This window comes from Patiria miniata, unplaced genomic scaffold (assembly GCF_015706575.1).
Source record: "Patiria miniata isolate m_02_andy unplaced genomic scaffold, ASM1570657v1 HiC_scaffold_5, whole genome shotgun sequence".
NCBI classification, from domain to species: Eukaryota; Metazoa; Echinodermata; class Asteroidea; order Valvatida; family Asterinidae; genus Patiria; species Patiria miniata.
The window spans coordinates 39640111-39659834 of NW_024037072.1; the positions used below are offsets into that span (position 1 = coordinate 39640111).

Below are 19724 nucleotides of genomic sequence, written 5' to 3' on the forward strand. Positions count from 1 at the left end.
ACGTATTTTATAGCACGTTTTTAGAACTTTGACCTGGCATTGTGAATTAAAGTGCAACGATCGGTCAGCATTATTAGCATGATGCATCAACCGAATTATCGGGGGCGAGCCGCCAGGTACTGGTTTATACCAGTACATTGCGGGGGAAACAACAATGAATTGTTCTGGAAGTTGTTTTAACCTGAAATATATTTATTTTTTTTCTGTGCTGAAAATGTTCACCAGTAATCGTTTGACGGCTGCGCACTCATTTGGTGCACTTTCGGTTGAAGATCATCTTCAACTTCATCTTCAACTTTATCTTCATCTTCATCTTCATCTTTAACTTCATCTTCAACTTCATCTTCAACTTCATCTTCAGCTTCAACTTCACATCTTCAACTTTCTCTTCAACTTTATCTTCAACTTCGTCTTGAACTTCATCTTCATCTTCATTCATTTAGTCAGCTCAGCAAAATATCCTATCTGGATACATCACGCTAACCTGCGCTGCGTGTGGATGAGTTGAACTTATAAATACAGTCGTTGTTTTTAAAAGAGTGATGCTGGAGACTGGACTTGAATCTCTCAATGGTAGGACCGCTGACTATATTTGCTGGTAACTTGTTCCAATCGATGATGGTGCAAACGAAGAGTGAGTCCCTGTATGCCCTCAGCTGCCGAAAATTCTGATTGTAAGCCCTTGAAATTCTTGATTGTGGATGAAGATATTGATTGAGTGGAATATCTATATTAGTCCCGTCTGTATTTTGTATAGCATACATTAATTTAAGAAGACCTCTTCTGTTTCTAGTTCTTAAAATTGATTAGACAACCCATTTCAAATTTCCGAGTCAAAAGAAATCCATATAATGTTTCCAGATATGGAGATAGTGTTTATAAAGACCTGTTGAATATTTACATCTGACGCGGACATCAAATGTTGTCTTATACCTAGACGTATTTGCAGCCTGTGTATAAAGCCATCGAATAAAAGCTGTCAACATCAGATTGGAGCAGCAATTCATGACAAGTACGAATGACAATCCATTGTGGAATATCAGGTCCACCGTCCCACGACAGGGGGGTCACGTTTACCTAAACGGACAATGTGACCGGAATCAAGACTATAATCACTTTAAACTGTGACGACAATGTCTTGGCAGAGGCCTAGTTAAAGGCAGTAGCAAACACTTAATTTTAACTTTCAAAGTCATGCGTTTACCTTAATAATTAGTGAGTATTATGCCCGCTAAATTCCCTCATTCATTACTCAATTTGTAAAATCATCTGTTTGGCGTTCCTTAGTCCTGTACCATAGAACGGCAAACTCGATATCAAACACTGCAATGGGGGCTTATAGTAAAGATATCAGCGCATCCGGGTCTAATTATGATATTCATTTCTGCATGTGAAAAAATACTGGACAGCTGTTCGTGGAATTGTACTGCCCGAACGTCATGTGTCAGCACAAACTTGAAGCCTATGGCCGATAGTTCTGGAGCAAACAAACTTTTTCCCTTTGCGTCACGAGTCCTTGCCAAAGCTTATCAGTCCAGCTCTATCCCTGTGGTCTAAGATAAATATGCCTTAATTGGATTTTTATTTCGAAACTTCGAGTCAGTCAATCAATCAGAATGTTTTTGTGATCATGTCACGTCTCGGATCACATGCGAATCAAGTGTTCATGAAGCCTGAGATAACATGAAGACTGAGATAAGCATAATGCACAAACGCTACTGACAAGATAACTGCAAATGCAATTCGACTTTGAATCATAAATATCGTAAACCGCAATAAGATACAATTGTTTGATTCAATCTGCACGGCTCTGAGTAATGTGGCTTTCGAGACCATTAAGGGATGTCACAGCCGGCACTCATGCAGGGGCGTGTGACCTATGACTTTCAGGCGCGGCCTATACAAGACAAATTCTGCGAGCTGCATGAACTTAGACGCTTGAAAACAAATAGCGTCTTTCCTTGTTTTTTCTCGCACAAAACATTGAACAGGTCAGTGGAACGTTGCACATTACCTTTAAAATGAGACTAAGAAGTTGATAACTCAGCCTCAAAAACTGTAATGGCGGATTGAAAGTCTGATTATGACCAGCGCGTCGTTGCTTATCCCTTTCATCCCCATTGTGCCATATCTGCTCAATGTCTCCCAGTTCTATACCGTGATGTCTTTTTTTTTTGTCACACTAGTTTTCCCTCCTTGCATGCCGTTGAGCGTCCGCGGCACAAACGTCTAAAGCTTGGGACGAAAATGATATAGCGCCCTCACTTTTGGCAGCACTTTCTGATTGGTTGGCAAGGGAGGGACTCGATGGTGGGTTTGCTTGGTCGAGTCATCCATATGCCATCATGGAAGCTGATGAGAGTGCACACATTTTGGAAGAAATCTTCGCTGATAGTCGTCTGAGGATCAGAAAAGTTGGCAAAGTCACGGTTGAACGTGTGATATCAGAGCACGTAAAATGTATGCGACCCCGCTCCAGCCAATCGGAGTGGTCTTTGGAGGACGGTGACGTCTTTTCGATCAGAAATGTGGACTAAGCTCTTGATTGGTCAATTTGGATGCCACGTTTTTGTATCACAACAACGGGTTCTGGAGGACCCGATAGAAGGCGCCCGCTGAATGGTCAGGATCTCAAGGTCAAGACGGAGACTTATTTTGCATAATTAATCGTCGAATGTGCTCGGATATAGTGATGAGGAGTGCCTCCCAATCGCATCTTCATCTGAAAAGCTCAGCTGGATGGCGTGCGGCAAGCGCCTCTTACTAATACAACAAGCGACCGCCCATGAAATTCAGTGAAGACACCAGATGTACCGAAGATTTCAGTCACTTCTCATCCATCCATGATCTTGCAACTGTAATTCTGTCAAGAAGTGTTGGAGTTGATGGTGAAAGAGAGACCAATTCATATGCCGACCAAAATGTGTGTGCAGACGCAGCCATTCAGCAGCCTGCGTGGGCTCCAAATGTTCCTGAAATGATGGCATTTGTCGCACTACTTTATATGTTTGGGCATCAACAAAATGCCTCAATGCGCTGGTCCAGATCCGAAGTTTTGTATTCGTCGACCATCTCTCGCAATCGTTTCAACGCAATCCTTCGATTTTTCCACCTTCCAACAACAGAGCTCAAGTAGACGACTCTCCCCATGATAAACTTTCCAAAGTTCGCCTTCTACTCGACATTGAACTGTACGTCGTCATTTCCTCGCATTTACAGGCCAGGACGAAACCTGGCCGACTCACGTCACAACAAGCCAGGTAGTCTTGGACTATACAGTGAAAGGACCAGAACATAAGGGTCATTTCATCTAGCCCGGCTCTGGTCTCCAAGTTGTCACATAGATTCGGAGCTTGTGGAACTGTGCGCTAAACCACACAAGGGATTCCAAGAAGTTCCCCAAGAAAAGAGGAGTTGATCCCCAGTTTTCTACAAAAGCAGGCCAACTGTTATATTATGCGTCCTTTTGCAGGCCCAGAAAAACGTGTAACTCTTCTGACAAATTATGGTGATTGCAGTGTGACCACTAAACAAATTCGGAGCAGGAACAGTTCGACCGGAGATCGAAAAACCTTTCTTATACTACAGTCAACGATTATAATAAATGCATGGGAGGAAGTGATCTAGTACAACTGTGTCGGTACTACACCCGCGATCACATCATCACTCAAATGGTGGAAAAGAGTATTCGTGACCATTCTTGACATCTGCTTGGTGAATGCTACCGTCCTGTACAACTGCATCCCTACAAATAATCGCTTGTCCAGTTTAGGTAATATAAGGACAAGGACTTCTTTCCACCTGGTAGTAGCACAGCATGCCAGCCAGCCAACTCTCGTGTTGTTTCAGCCCTTTTTCGAGTCAATTTACACACTGAATCCTGGAAGAATTGTCGCCGGCAAGAAACGTGACTGTGTTGTCTACAGTACTAGGGCCATTAGAGAACGCACACACGCATGATCAAGCAAGTGTAATAATAACCAATTACAATGTATTGTGTTATTATTCCGTGCTCGGAGAGGTATCACAGCCAATTAGTTATAGGCATTTCACTCAAGTACTTTTGAATCCGGTTTCAACCTCCCCCCCCCCTCCCACTTCAATGTTTTTGTGATGATGCACACACCGCCAACCGCCAACACTGAAACGCTTAACTGGGTGTGCAGATGAATTGTCACCTTTATCTTTGAAATGCATCCAAATTGAACTAATTTTACAGGTTTGTGGACGTATTAATTCATTAAACCCCCAAAGAGTGTTACATTTTCGTAGGCCAAGATAATTGTACTAATTATCTGGTTTTGTACAGGTTCATGGACCAGAGAGTATTTCATTTCACACCACATAGAAATGTTGCCTTTCAATTTATTGTCGTGTGAGGGCGCTATACACTAAAACATGTCAAAAATCCTGTAGTAAAGAACTGGTCATGCCATTAACATGAGTGTGGTTACAAACCATAAGGGACAAATATCTTCTGGTACTGAAAGGGTTAGTGAAAATGTCAGTGGCGTAGCCGGGGGGGGGGGGGGGGGGGGCTGGGAAGGGGGGAACGTCCCTCCCCTCCCACAAATATCCAGTGTCCCCCCCCCCCCCTCAAAGTAATCAAACCAGAAGAGGTATGTAGCTGAATGGTTTTTAAGTAGATGCTAATCCCCTTTATCCTACATATTTATAAAATATGTATCAAGTGATCAGTAAAAAAAGCCCCTCTAGCACCCCCCCCCCCCCGGGTTTGCAGCAACCGGCTGACCTGTCGGTCCTTTCCTTTCCGCGTGAAGTGAGATATTGGCGCCAATCGATCGGCAGAGGGCGCCTTGCTACATCCTCCACCAGCAGAGTTTGTGCCGGTGTGGACGGTAATTCTGTCCCCCGTTAAAAGTGTCCGGGGGGACAGAATTACCTAGGTAAAAGTGTCCTCCCCGGCCCGTTAATTCTGTCCCCCTTCAGGTAATTCTGTCCCCTCCAGGTTTTTTTGTCCCCCTAGTTTTGCAGCGCAGAAGGCCAGTAATTCCCTATAATTATTGTTTTAATGAATTCATACAAGCTATACATTTTTTACTTTTTAGTCTGCCCTTCATGAAGATGAATAAAATTAACTTTTTGGTCTCTTTGTGAAATGTGAACAATTATGTTTCGATCGACTCGGACTCGGAGTACGGTGAAATTACAGCAAGGTCGTGCACTACAGTAGCCCTATTCTACGGTGGACGCCTCATTGATATAACGACTACTTGGATTGGTCTGCGTTCCCATCGTAGCGCGTAACGAAATTTCTCATTGGATGAATTTCTTTCGTGTAGAGGGATACACATGCGATAAACGCTGCCACAAATCTTGCAGCATGTACTTGCGGCGATGCGCGCGCTCACGAACACGACTCGTATCACCGCATGCATGCACGGGGACACATTTACCAGGGGGGGGGGGACACATTTAACGTCGTGCAGGGGGACAGATTTACCTAAAGGGGGACAGGTTTACCTAGGTAAAAGTGTCCCCCCGGACAGATTTACCAGGTCACGAGCCGGTAAATTTGTCCGGGGGACACATTTACCAGGGGGGACAGAATTACCTGCCACACCGGGACGTGCTGCAAGCAAATCCTTCGGATTGAACTCTATCGACAGCCAAATACATTTTAAATAAATTATAAAACATTTTTTTCATATGCATGATGGAGTAAAATGTGCATAATCGTAATTGTTGGATAAGAATTTGGCACTCGTATTTACATCTGCACCGACATAATCACGCAACATACCAATGAAAACAATATTCTCATCACCCCCCCAAAAAAATTGAAATTATAATCTGTTCCTCATTGCATGCTGACATAGACAACCTAGCCTCAACTTAATAAATCAAGTTAAAGCACAAAATAAGCTCTTTGTACAGTTCATCTCTCAAGAATAAAAAAAGAGGGCTTACTTGGAATTAGAAGTGTTGCTTACCAATTTGTCTACTGCTCTTGCAGCACCCCGCGTTTTAAACGACGTCGTTGGATGAAGTTCTCGTTACACAAAAATTGAAATGCATTGCGCCCTCTGTTGTTCCACTGAAGAAGCCTCTCCTATTTTGTGCAACTGCATTGCGAGCCTAGATACGAGTCTACTATTACAGTGGCAGCTGTTCGTCTGCATGTCACGCACAATCTCGCTTGGCATACTGGGTTAAGGTGTCAAGGTGTTTATCTTTGGTTTGCATCAATTACAGGGGGTTATTATCGAGGTGTTGGCACTAACACCCTGGGTGTAAACAATCACCTTGACATGGGCTACCGATGATTGGGCTGAACCACTCCGGAATGGGCTGACTGGATGGAACACACAATATGTGGGACGTGACATGGGGAAAAGGCTCAGCCCACCGTACACCTGCCTTAGATTTCCACCTGCAGTTTATACCCTTGCCAAAACGAGACATGGCTTGTTTTCTGGCCTATGCCATGGGACAAATTAAAGGTATCTGATATCACTTAGAGCTTTCCATCTTGGTAAACCAAATATCCAGTGTGTAAAAAATATATATATATTTGTCTTTCTCCTAGCCGAGAGCATTCTCGAGTTAAATCCGTAAAATATGTCATTTTGTTGTCCTCAACTTTCGAGGTTGACGAATGTTGGAAGAGCACCATCCGATACATGGTGTATGGAATTTCAGTCACAAACACATTTATTTCCTCTAAATGGCAGAAATGAAGAATAATACAAGTATTTGGTTAAGATATAAAGTCCTGTAGAAGTGGCAAAACCTTGAAACCATAGCTTGTATCAGGCATGCCATTACACATAAAAAGACGACATATGACACTTAACAGAAAAACAATTATAGGCCTACTTGTAAGCAGTATACAAATTTATGAAAATAACAATAGGCTACGAGTAGGCTACATAAGGTACAATTTAAGTTTGGGGTAACATTGGCTTACATTTCTCAACTAACCCATTCTTAAAATTGAAGCAAATCAAACGAACTTTTTTTCACAAATGTACTTCGGCCCCTTCCCCCTCCCTAACGCCCCTCCGTGTGCCCTGATGTAGTTTAAAAAAAAAAACAATGTGTAGTGTATTGCGCACTTAATTGGAAAAAATGTAATGTTGATGTCAACTTGAAAACACAGTCCTGCCCCAACCCCGACCCACTAACCACCCATGCACCCCCAGCTTTTCTTAATACAAGGCGTCCTTTTTAGGTTACATGGTATAATCTGCAGTTACTTCAGTTGGCAGATTGCACACGGTTTAATCTGCCAACTGAAGTATCCCCACCTTGATGATTACTGTTGGAATTGAGTAGCCCATCGCAAATTGTATCTTAGTTCGACTCTGTTTGCAGTGTATGTGACTCAACAATCTCTCTTTGGAATAAATGTGTATCATTCCCACATGAATTTGTCCCATTCCAAGCAGTAACTTTTGTAAGTTTGACTCTATTTATCTCTATTGCAAGTTTGATTTCTAGCCTTAGTGTAATAAAAATGTTCTTACTCATGGGGAAGCAGAGAAGTATTTCGTTTTATCCTATTAATATTTAGCCATGGTTGACGATCATGTTTGGTGGTATACACATATGAAAATTAATTATAAATGAGCATGTGAATTGAGTTCTCCTGAATATGAGGTCATGTCTTTAATCTCTTTACACCGATGAAGGAACTATCGATGTCTTGTGTAGGGGAATTTACCGAAGAAACCCCAGTTGGTCCAGGCTTGCCTGGTCGACCTGGACGGTCAGTCAGTGACTCACTCAGACAGGCGGCAATCGGCTGGCTCATCGGTTTGGCCACCTCTGAACCATCCCCATGTGTACCCCCATCCACATGCAGTTAAACTTTATGAAACATATGGATTCTGCGACAGGACAATTCAAATACCTGTTGTGCATGTTTTGTGGACAATGGCATTTAACTTGGGTGTGCTCATGATGCGTGCTACAATCATGCAGAATGCATCATGATTACTCACGTCGCCCGTTAAACAGATAACTAAGCCGGCTGGATTTGGGGACTGCGCTAATAACAATTAAGCCATCAATGTCCATTGTGATCCATTAATGGCCGTAATACTAATAGCCTAGTTGCCACCATTTGTTATTGGACAAAGGCAGTTGGCTGAGGGTCCACTTTAGACGTAATGGATTATGAAAGCCAATGGCCCCTCTTACTAGCTTTGAATGAAGCGTAAGGGTGTTTGTCCAAACTACGTGAATGAATGTTTCTCAGTGTTTTCTCCACAGCAAAGAGGAAGTTCGACAGCATACCAGGACAAAAACCAAAAGCCAGTCGGTAAACCCAAAACCGGACCATCGGATGAATAGCTACTGGTTGAAGCAAGCTCACTCGGCGGAAGGCAGGCAGCCCAAATCGGTGTGAATAGAATCATCATTGGGCCAAGAGTCCAACCATAATAGCTATTAAACAAACACTTATCCGCGGTGACAAACCTTCAAAAAAAGCAAATTGGCCCGTTCGGGTGCAGATTCGCCCCCCGCCTTATCGTAATTGACTGCGGAGCAAATTTACATGAGAATGCGCAGGTGTCGAAGAATTGGTTGTTGCTTCGCACTCTAAACCGAGGCAGCTGGTAAGTCAACATCAGATACATCCCGATCATGTACGGGCAACCGCGCTGATGACGAGCATTCTCGCTAGACAGTTCGTGAACACACACGCACCGAATGAATGAAGGAGCAACCAGCGCAAAGTACATGCACATACTTGGAAAAGTACAGTAGGAGTAATCGACCAATCAGATGCCAGTGCACTCATTTCACTTGGCACAGAATAAACCTGCTCCACACGATTTGACAGATGCACGGCAGTCCGTCTACTGGCCACACTAAATGGTTAAACGCCGGCATCTCTCTGTGATCACCAACCTGTGCCCTATGTGGTCGACGTCCACGACTTAGGCCAAATTACCCGTGTTAAGTCTCACCGTAACAACACTCCGCTGGAACCAAACTGTGATTCATTCCGTCACAGACTAAACTATGGTCACGATGAACAATTACACCGTCTCGTCGATGCAGTAACAACGGTGGCGCTGCATGGATATTTGATCGGTAATACTCGGTTACATTGATGGTAATTCTGCCATTCTACTTCTCGAGCCGAATTTATTCCCTTCAGTGATCAAATCAGGTGGACCTTAAGGAGTTGCTTTTACTACCCGAGAGGGGGACCTGTGTGTCATTTCAATTACTCCAGACGATACATCATTGTTCACCCTGTTGCGAGAACTTGTTTCTATTGAAGGCCAACATACCATCAGTACACGACGCAGCATGGCTGCGACAAGCAGACAGTTCTTCGCCCGCCTTGCTCTGGTTTTATTTCTAGCCTACGTTCAGCTATCGCTCGCCAGCAGGGTAAGTCCACAAATAGCCAAGTTTCGTTTCTGTAATGTTTCTGTGATTCAACAGACGTGAGTGAATTCATGGTATGGAATTCTCCTGATTCATTGATGGAACACGTGCTGTTGCATAGACCTTCCTTGTTCTTCAATCGTCTATTGCCTACGGTGTCAAATTAATTTCTACTTGCAAGGATTTGACCGGAATGTGTATTTATATAATGTATTGTTCAGGTAGATATACCGCACAGCATTCAAAATCTTCTAATTCAGATAAATCTAAAGGTCATTTAAGACTTTTAAAATAAATGAATTTGTAATCGATTTTTTTATTGTGCCGTGACAAGTTTTGTTTATACATCCAAGACATAAAAGTAACGAAGAAAGTTAGAAAAAGGCACATTCACCTAAACAATAATTGTTCAATTTGGAGGGAAAACACACAACTTGAAGGCCTATTAGCTGTGTCTGAAATGTGTGCATTGACGAGTGACTATATTTTAATGCATACACCTTTTTGACTTTTCTAAATAAAGCAAGTACAACGGGATTTCGCAGGTCACTTCATACAACTCAGTGTACGCCTCAGCACGTCCAAAGTATTCCCGTGGAATATTCCTCACTTTGGGTGTTGGCGTCATCAATTCAGGCAGAAAGCTCTATGGAGTCGGTTAATTCACGTGTTACCTTTTGCCAACTGCGGATTAGCGGTGTTCAGCCTAGCTAATAACAATGTTGGGGCTAACCTACCGTCCTGATGGTTAACCTATACCACACCATCGGAGTTTGCACGGGTTGCATGCTTAAGCCACACTGTATTGTCTGTAAAGGTCCATTATTACGAAAACTGCCCCAAGGGAAAAGCTCGGTTTCCTCTGAACGCCTACGTGGACCCACTGCAGTTGAATACAAGGCGAACACAGTCTGAGCATACAGACTTTAGAAATCAAGATAAAAGTAAAGCCTTGGGCTTTGAGAGATAGTCATCTTGCTCCAACCTGCCTCCTCTTTTGTCAGCCAAAATGAAACTTATGCCAATCCGCGTAATTTCATGCAAGGCAGTCAGTGGTTTATGCGGTACTGCCTGCCACAAACACCAAATGAAGTGAAACAAAATCTCATTTCTGAAAGATTTTTTTTTTTAATTTGGCAATCAAATCCTAGCCTTGGTCGGTGTGTTTTCATCTTTCGCTTGTGGAATCCATACAAGTCATATCCCACCAACATGTTTTGAAATCCCACACATACTTTGGGGTATGGATCATCAGTATGCCTGGGGCCACCATTGTCGCTGGGTGCTCGCATCCGTTTTGTACGTGCCACATCGATTCATGACTAGCCGACAACATTGCCGCATTTTATACGGCTAATCGACCACCAGCTGCTACGGGGTCCCTCAAGGGTCGTATGAAGGCCGATTTACACATGATTTCATTCAGGTTCGTTGACGTCACTTACATGTATAGGCCTAACTGGCTATACCCACGCGATCATTGTTTGCACACGTAAAATATCGGTGTTATTCATCTTTCGATATGATTTGTGTGTGAAAAACCGACAAAATTTGGCAAACTACAACATGTAATTGTCACATTATCAGTTCTAAAAATTCCCCAACTTTCTCACCAAAAGATTCATCTTTGAGCCTGTTGCAGTTTTTTGCAGTTTTCTACTGTTTACTATTGTGAATTCAGTATATCTACAGTATGTTAATTGTTTATAATTTGCTTATGAAGCTAATTTTAATGTACATGTGTCCAAGTTTAGCACAACAATAACAAAGGTTTTGACTAAGGTGCGAAATATGTGTGGACCTTTTCTTGAAATGCGCACTTTCAGTTAAATATTTGCTTGCTTCACCCTAACTTATTCTCTGATCCTTCGAAATCCATCAGGTTTTGAAACAACTTGTTGCAAAATTGGGAGAATGTACAGCCCATCCTCTTTTACTTTACATAAGGCTTGATGCGCCCTTGGAATCTATTTTTTTTAAATGCTATTGGTTTCATGCTTGATGATGGAATGCTCTTTGCTAACCAGATTGATTAATTTCCTCTACATTTTCCGAGATGCCTAGTGCTTCCGATTTAAAATATTCACATTTCAAAATGTACCGATTGTGGCCTTTGCACTACCACCCATCTAAGGATGCCAAAATCCGTCCGCCGAGCTCATGAATAAAAGTTATACCCTCAAAATATTCTATATTAGAGAGTTTTGAGGGTCATAAATTGGGGAATTGAAAAGAAATGGCAATGCACCTCTGGCCCGGACTTGGGGCTTCCAATTCTGAGCATTTTGGATGTTATTGGGCTGGAAAGTGGCGCTATTTTGCCATGTTGTGGAGGGATCGTTTTTTCAAGACGGCTACTTTTCCGCTTTGGTGAAAATAGGGGTCGTCTTCTTTGGGTGAGAATATCTCGAAAAGTCAATGGTCAACCCACCAAAAAATGAAAAGGAAATGAAAGATGACACATTGATAATCATTTTTCTGTGCAGCTTGAATACCTGTGAGAGTTCTAAGTATTTTTAAAAGTATTTTGAAGCATGCGCATTTAGCACTAGTGTCTACGGGAATTTTATTGCAGGGTTGCACACCTAGTTTGTCTGGCTCGATAAAAAAAAACGCGTGCAAAGCCGGGAGGTACACATGTCCATATGTCCACAGCAGGTGGATGTGTGTCGGTCGACCAAAAATATTGAGAGAGCTTCATGGGGTTTAGATATTCGAAGTTGGTCTTGCAGCATCTCTGGAGTTATGCTTTAACACCCAAGTGTTCAGTGTATAGGCCACACGCGCCACAATCACGAACCAATATACAGCTATCAAAAACGCCTTCTTTATGTCGATTACGTGACAAATCGGGGGCCATCAAACATGTAATTGGGCGGCTTTGCATCTTATCCCTTGATCCCTAAAATCCCCGGTGAGGGAAACCTGGGGGTGCTAAAATGTTTTCCCTGAGTATTTTTTTTTTACTATGAAATACCTGTTGACATTTATGGGCCCATTTATTGTGTCGGCGTGTGTACTTCAAATCACAGCAAGAGCTCATCACTGTAGCCGATGTCTCTTGTTGGTGACGATGTATGTATATATGTTTGCAGTAAAAGCCAGCCAACTTCTTTCGTTTCAAGAAACTGTCTCAAGCTAAATCAAGACACCATTGTAATACTCACTTCACGTGCTTAGCCAGACAGCAATAACATGTTTTATAGCTCAACGGTTCAACCCCCTGAACGCCCTAAAAAGTCGACATGCTTTTGCGACTAAAATAGTTGTGATTCACCAGTACCAATGTATTCAATTAAATAATGACATAATAAGACCGGGAACGGGCAAAATAGGCTTTACCCATCCCTTCCCCTTACCTTATCACCCAGAGGGGTATCCATTGAATCATGGAGCTATAAAACGGAGGATGAAGGCTTTATATGTACCGTCGTTTTAATTAAATAAATAAAAAGTAATTCTAAAGAACATTCGGCCCATGACAAGTATGTGGGCGTTCGGTCCAATTTCCCCCGATTTTGCGTATACCGACCTGACATATGTACTACGTGTCAAAAAAAAAAACATGTCCTACTTTTGATCCTAAATAAGTCTGTTGTTTACCAATGCAATTAAACTAAAATTTGAGGTCATGTTAACAAGGGATAACAAATTTTATGGAGCGAGTTTCATCAGCTTTGTGCAAGAGGGTGAGATTTAAACGCCATACGAAAAAAAATACTCACTTTCAGAAAGCTTCTGAAGAAACGCAGGATCAATCCTGATACCATTCCACAGCTCCTCGATCGTGTGTTGCGCCAAACGATCGAGGAGGTGTGCAATAACATCAGGGGTGATCCTGCATTCCTTCAGAAGCTTTTGGTCGCAGCACGCTTCTTCCGCCACCGTCTCCAGCGATGTGCATGTATCGACATTGGACGATGCCAAGTCAAAAGTGGCAGATTCTGAAAGTGAGTATTTTATTCGTATAACGTTGAAATCTCACCCTCTTGCACAAAGCTGATGAAACTCGCTGCATAAGATTTGTCATGCTTCGTTTACATGATCTGAAATTTTGGTTTAATTCCATTGGTAAACAACATAGCTATTTAGGATCAAAAGTAGGATATGTTTTTGACATGTATATATAATTACCGAGAGAAGATTTCGGATACACATTGTGAAGTGACATATTTTGTTTCTCCTGATGACGGTCAGAGCATATTGACTGAAACGTTTAGTCGTGCACATGATCTTCTCCTGGGAACAAAACTTCTCATATTGGTTAATGTTATTGCTTGAGAATCGTGTTGCAGTCAGGCACTGAATTACATTAAATTGACAGTAAAATTGATCAGTTACACATTATAATAGAGTAACATTGACAATTAGGCCTAGTTCATCAGATTGCTTGTGGAGAAAGAAAAAAAAACATATAGGCCTATTAGCTATACCTATATGAGAAAAAAAACACTCAAACGCACCGACACAAAATAGTGGCATGAGGGAAAATGCATTTTCTTCTTATTCAATATAACTTATAAATGTTATTCACATGGCAATGGTGTACCCCATATCTCTCCCCAGTTGTGTGTTGCAAAGCCCCAGATCACATTATTTTATGTGTCACTTGATATTAATATGGTTTATGGAAGGACCCCATTGAAACGGTTTGGATATTCCAAATCACTTCATTTATTGGAACTCAGGATGTCGGGATTGAATGGTGCTGTGACATGTTACATGAGTGTTCTAGATGGTAAATGCTTCACATTTCACGTCCAGTACTAGACATTCTATTGCATCGGAAGATGTGACACATAGCACGCACAGTCAGCTTACAGTACGGCCATGGTAGGACAATGAAGCAGCACAGTAATTCAAGATTTCAAAGTGATACCGTGAATGTTTGTTCATGTATTCTCATTTTGACAATCCAAGGCTAGTTGATATAAATGAGGCTCATCTACAAGATTGCCTTTTAGAGTCTCTTACACAGGCTGTAAGACTTCTGGCGACACCGAGCCAGACTAGTCTTTTTGTGAGTTGTGAGAAAGCTGGAGTATAGAAAGACCGGTCATCAGGTTGATTCATATACTCCACCGCTTCCACCCTCCATGACCTCGTGTTGTTTCCTTGCTGCTGTAAGATGGAGAATTGGATTTTTAACTCCTCGCTTGACCACATTGGCTGTTCGTCCAACACGTGTTAATGCCATTTCTTTGATTGTCTTTGTTCTAAGAATCCCAATATCATGTGAAATTTTGACTCCTACAAAACCTGGTCTCTTTCACCTTATATGGACTCTAACCCTCGCACGACACCTGCCACTTGTCCTAATTATCTTCCGATTGGGCATGCGCGATACAACCAATGAGTCCGTATTTCAAAGTGTCCAAATCTCATACCACACTGGTCTAGCCTTCAATCATTGGGTTTGCAGAGTCATTTGGCTCCTTTCAGTGAATGTTGAACAAGAGTCTATGGAGGGAAGATGTGCAAGGGTGAACCATGGAACTTTCCTAACTTCACATCTTAAAATAAGAGGATGGTTGTTCTTAACATCTAAGCAGATGGTCATATGGACATTTTGGGGAAAATGTTGTTGATCATGTAGGTACTCATGTTCGCAGACATCAAACTGAATGCTGACATCAATGACATCGATGACATCAGTTCTTGTCGAGGAAATATAGACCCCCTATACATGAACGTTTACCAATCTCCTTGATTTTCTTATAAGTTATACCCGGTTTGGTCCAAATCGATTGTCCTGCTGATTAACATAGGAGACAAAAATGGGGTGGGAAATACATTTGCTACAGAGGATTGTGATGTTTTTCTATGTTTCATTGTAATTTGAAGGGGAAAAAAGGAAGGCCTATGTAAAGATAGGTACTTTATATTTTACGCGAAAATTATTATGGATGCCAATGTCAACCCCCCCCCCCTTTACTTTTTTATCGTTCATTAGAGTGGACGCTAAATGGACGTGTAGATTGTTGACGCTACTTGTTTGTTTTGTCCCCAATGAAAATCCCATTTTCAAACATTTTCTTAAGCCTTTTAAAGTGGCGGGTAATTTAATCACCCCGATTAAGTCACACTTATCACACCTTTGGAGGTGTCAAGATTAAATACCTTTGTGGACTGTAATCTGTAAAATCAACTTTCCGCTCGTTCAATTTCAAGGTTTGCGTGCCGGCTTAGGCGGTGGGCGTATATCGGGGCCACGGCAACAATCTATTACAAAGACACTTTTGTTAATTCCCCTCCGCAGGACCGGAGATTTATAACGCGGGAAAGTTCCCGAGGGGGTGTAACTTGTAATGGATTTCCACCCGCACCGAAAATAATCGCAATTCGCCGGGGAATAATGCAATATCTTTGTCTGTCTGGCAGCTGACCTACTTCAGTCTCTAATCATAACACCCAGCAGGCTTTCTTGTCCTGTCCGGCGTTAGGTTTCCATCTTGTCCTGATTTTTTGGTCTCTTGGAAGAAAAAAAAAACCTGCAAATGAACAGGAATATCAAATTCGTCTTTTTGAGCGAGACCAAATTACATTGAAATTAGTATTGATCAGAACACAATGAAAATCATGGAAATGATTGTCATATACAAATTCAGTGAAACTTAGCGAACGGACCACACATTTATGTACAACATTTTCTTCTGGTGTGCGTCATTTACCACCTCATGTATTTAATTTGAGTGGAAAAAATGCGAAACGTGGGAATTCAGATTCAAATGGTAAAAATCACCTTCCATCGCATTCCCTTAAACAAGCAAAACTTGTTTCGTTTGGCACTGCTATTGTAGCCTCAAATATTAGCAGTGTTTATGCGTTATTATACTGTTATTTTCTTTTTATCAATTTCGACCCATTGTCTCGGCTTCGTGTAGGCCTACACTGGCCCATCAGACCGCGCTGCCTATCAGCTGTGTACTCGAGAATTGCAACCGTTCGTGTAATCAAAATGTGTACGAGTTTTATGTCGTACACTGTGCACTAATGATGGATTGAAAGGCAGTCTTTAAAATGCAGCATGTTCAGACAGACAGACGTAATTTGTATTAACTGTCGAGCGGCATCGCCAACATGGTGCAACATGACTTAACGAGGAATGTCTGTCTATGCGAACCCACATCTGAAAGACCGCCGCATGTCGGCCAAGCTGGAAAAATATGCCCTGTACAAATTAGCGGACGCGTTCGCCGCTCGTTGTTTGTCAGGGTTCTGAGTTGACATTAAATTCATGCCGTCCTAATAACCAGCATGTACGTAGCATACGTATAGTGGAAAACATTCAAAATAGTCTGAGCTTAATGTAACTCAACCTAGTTTCCCGACCCTGCCTCCTGCGATAGTACTTGAACGTATAAGACTGCGGCATAATGTCTGACGCCAGTTCACCGGACTTTGCCTAATAATATTTCCCCCAATTTGCCCATGGATCTTAAGAATGCAACTTCTAAGAAGTTAAGAGTCTGTTCACTTGAGTATCCGTGCACATGTTTGACCGATTTTTTGGGTGCAAATCAGGCCAATAACATTTCAACTGAGATTTTGAACCAACATTCTACATTATGCTTGGGTCTATTCTTCCTCTGCGAAAGAACTAATACCCCAACTGTTTTGATAAACATGGAAGCCATGAGATTGTTAAACTTTACAAACTTAGATGTCCATTATGTTTCCTCTGTACTGTTACCTGTACTGTCACACTACTGTCCATACAAAAAAAATGTTCCTTATGGTGGTCATTCGTTATAGGGATTGTGCATTGTAAAAGAATTTACTACTTCGGGAGCGAAAGAGGATGTTCGTTATAGCCAAATGTTTGTTAAAGCGGTGTTCGTTATAGCGTCGTTGCTTTGTATGTTAGTTTGTGCTGCGACACGTCTTTCATCTTCTGTCATCAATTCGTGTTAAACATATAAGACGAAATTAATTTCGCTCTATACATCAGTCGGTCATGATGTCTACAGATAAATGATTAAAAAATTAATGCTATACTTTTTGCATAATGAACCACAACCCGAAGCTTTAAACCGAGAAGTATTGTAGGACCGGATATAGCTCTGTACCTGTTGGCAGAGCGACGGTGGACTGTTTGAATATGCAAATCCCGCTCCAGTCACTTAGTTTTGTTGTTCAAACTGCATATTCAGTTTCCCATCATGTATGTATTTGAAAGTGTTGATATTTTTTTTTCTTTGGCAGTTCCCATTGGCGCACGAGTTGACGAGCCGAGAAAGGGATTGTGATCCGGACTGCCTGATCGCCAAGCCACGGCCGGTCTGTGGCATGGACGGACAGACATATAACTCTCGCTGCGAGATCCGAAGAGCTCGGTGCTTCGGCAACTCAGTCCAAATCAAACACAAGGGACCTTGCGAGGGTAGGTAGAATGGTATTAAATTGCCGATGCCCGTGTAATGTTCCTGCACATATTTTGGATAAGTTGAAGATTAAGAGAGGCTCCTGACAAAACCTGCCCGGGGAAGGGTTTATGCTGAAGTGTAGTCGCTAATAAACAGGGTTTTTCAGTAGAGTTTATCCTCGTCTCGTTTTCAGGTCTGACCAAATGTCAGACGGAGCAGGCAGCGAGCAGGGTACAAGCCTTGACATCGACGGAGGGCGTGTTCGTACCCCAGTGCGAGGAGGACGGAAGTTTCTCCAAAGTCCAGTGCCACCAGTCCTTCGGCTATTGCTGGTGCGTTACGGAGGACGGTAAACCTATACCAGGATCCTCCGTCAAACAGGCCACCAAAATGACTTCTCCTCGGCCGTCGTGCAACGGTGAAATCGCGCCACAGTCAGGTATTCACTGCAGTACGGTTTTATTTTGCACCTGTGATATTTGGCGCACCGGTGTGTGCTTTTCTCACATAATACGTTGTGATTATTCGATTGCAACTGCGCACACAGTCATGGTGGATTCATTCAATGACGTGAAAGACACCCGGCGCAATTAAGTTAGAACTTATTTTGATTTTATTAATCTATACCGAGACAGCCTGTGTCCACTGTATTCTTAACTTGCATATTGTTTACATGCATGCATATTGTTTACCAGTTATATTATAGGTTTTTAAAATATATTTTATATTTAGGAAATAAACAGTCACAATAATGTATGAAGCATTTTTATTATTGTTTTGTTTTGTTCTGTTTTCGGTTACCGCAGCAACATTTCCTCCAACAAAACGGCCGCTTCTAGATACTAAAGGTAAATGTTTTATCGAACTATGAGCCTTAAAATTTGAAAGATTTTACATCAAATACGGTGAACAACAAAGGTTTTACTTTGAGATCTACTTTTTGTTGATCGTTTCTTTTAGCAGGAAGCAGTTAATTTGGTAAATTATTCATTGAGCTACTTTTGACCAACTTTTGCAGGCTGTAATCAAGATGCGAGGATAGAATTCAACACAAATCTCAAAGACATTTTCCGGGAGGAGTTCCACCGTCTACCCACGACGCAACCCTCGGAAACGACGGGCGGAGTGCAGAGAATAGAAGACTCGCAGAAAAGAGTCATCGAGTGGAAATTCACGGAGCTGGACAGCAACGCGGACATGGAGTTGGACAGGAAAGAGTTGAACTCCCTGAGAAGGATGATGAAGAAGATCTTGAAGCCGAAGAAGTGTGCCAAGACGTTTGTTGAACATTGCGATTTGGATCAGGACGGGCGAATCGCTAAGACAGAGTGGTCTTTTTGTCTGGTGGATAATAGTGAGTATGCGTTGGAAGAATGGTTCTTGTACTTGACCGTCACATCATGAGGACATTTCACCTTCCACAGAAGTTGCTAGCAGAAATTTTTGGTCGGGACATTCTCATCAATGTTGCACTTTCATGACTGTGCTTTTTTTCAGTATTTGCGGTGATTGAAAAACGAAGAGATTGTGGGAAGGTGAAAGTCAAATCTACACACCTCCAAACTAAACTTTCATTTTCCTACTACCTCTAAGTGCATATAATATAGAGTAGCCAAGTAGACTTGTTTTCATGCTTTTTCACCCAAATGAAAAAAAATAGCGGCGTATTTCAGCCCATTTCCCCCTTCTGCTGAAGCTTCTGGCCACCCATATCACCTGTCGGGCATTTCAACACACATTCAATGAATGAAAAAACAACTTCACAATAATACTGTTTGCTTGTCGGACTCAGCTTACATACCTTGACACCGCACCTGTTGATCTTTCACTTTGCATGTCTTAACTGCATTATGAGTTCTAACCATTGTTTCTCGTATGTGTCTTTGTGGAATTGTTGACTGTGTGTAAACTGTTTGCATGGTGCCATTTTATGCGAATGCTGCCTTTTGTTGAAGTTTTTCACTACCTAAAAAAATAATTCCCATTCAA

The 19724-nt window shown here is 42.1% G+C and overlaps 1 protein-coding gene across 5 annotated transcripts in view; it reads left to right on the forward strand.

The window, feature by feature from the left end:
* Positions 1 to 6122: 6122 nt before the first annotated feature.
* The window catches only part of LOC119740344 (SPARC-related modular calcium-binding protein 1-like), a 33450-nt gene continuing 19848 nt past the window's right edge, over positions 6123 to 19724 (forward strand). The window contains exons 1-6 of one of the 5 annotated variants that reach the window (XM_038215609.1): positions 6124 to 6464; positions 8239 to 9372; positions 17575 to 17752; positions 17929 to 18174; positions 18542 to 18583; positions 18754 to 19089. In XM_038215609.1, the coding sequence (XP_038071537.1) occupies positions 9289 to 9372; positions 17575 to 17752; positions 17929 to 18174; positions 18542 to 18583; positions 18754 to 19089 (886 nt within the window). In that variant the 5' untranslated portion in view covers positions 6124 to 6464; positions 8239 to 9288. Of the gene's footprint in view, positions 6465 to 8169; positions 9373 to 17574; positions 17753 to 17928; positions 18175 to 18541; positions 18584 to 18753; positions 19090 to 19724 lie in introns of those variants that run through there. The other 4 variants (XM_038215613.1, XM_038215612.1, XM_038215610.1 and 1 more) reach the window with 4 other exon arrangements.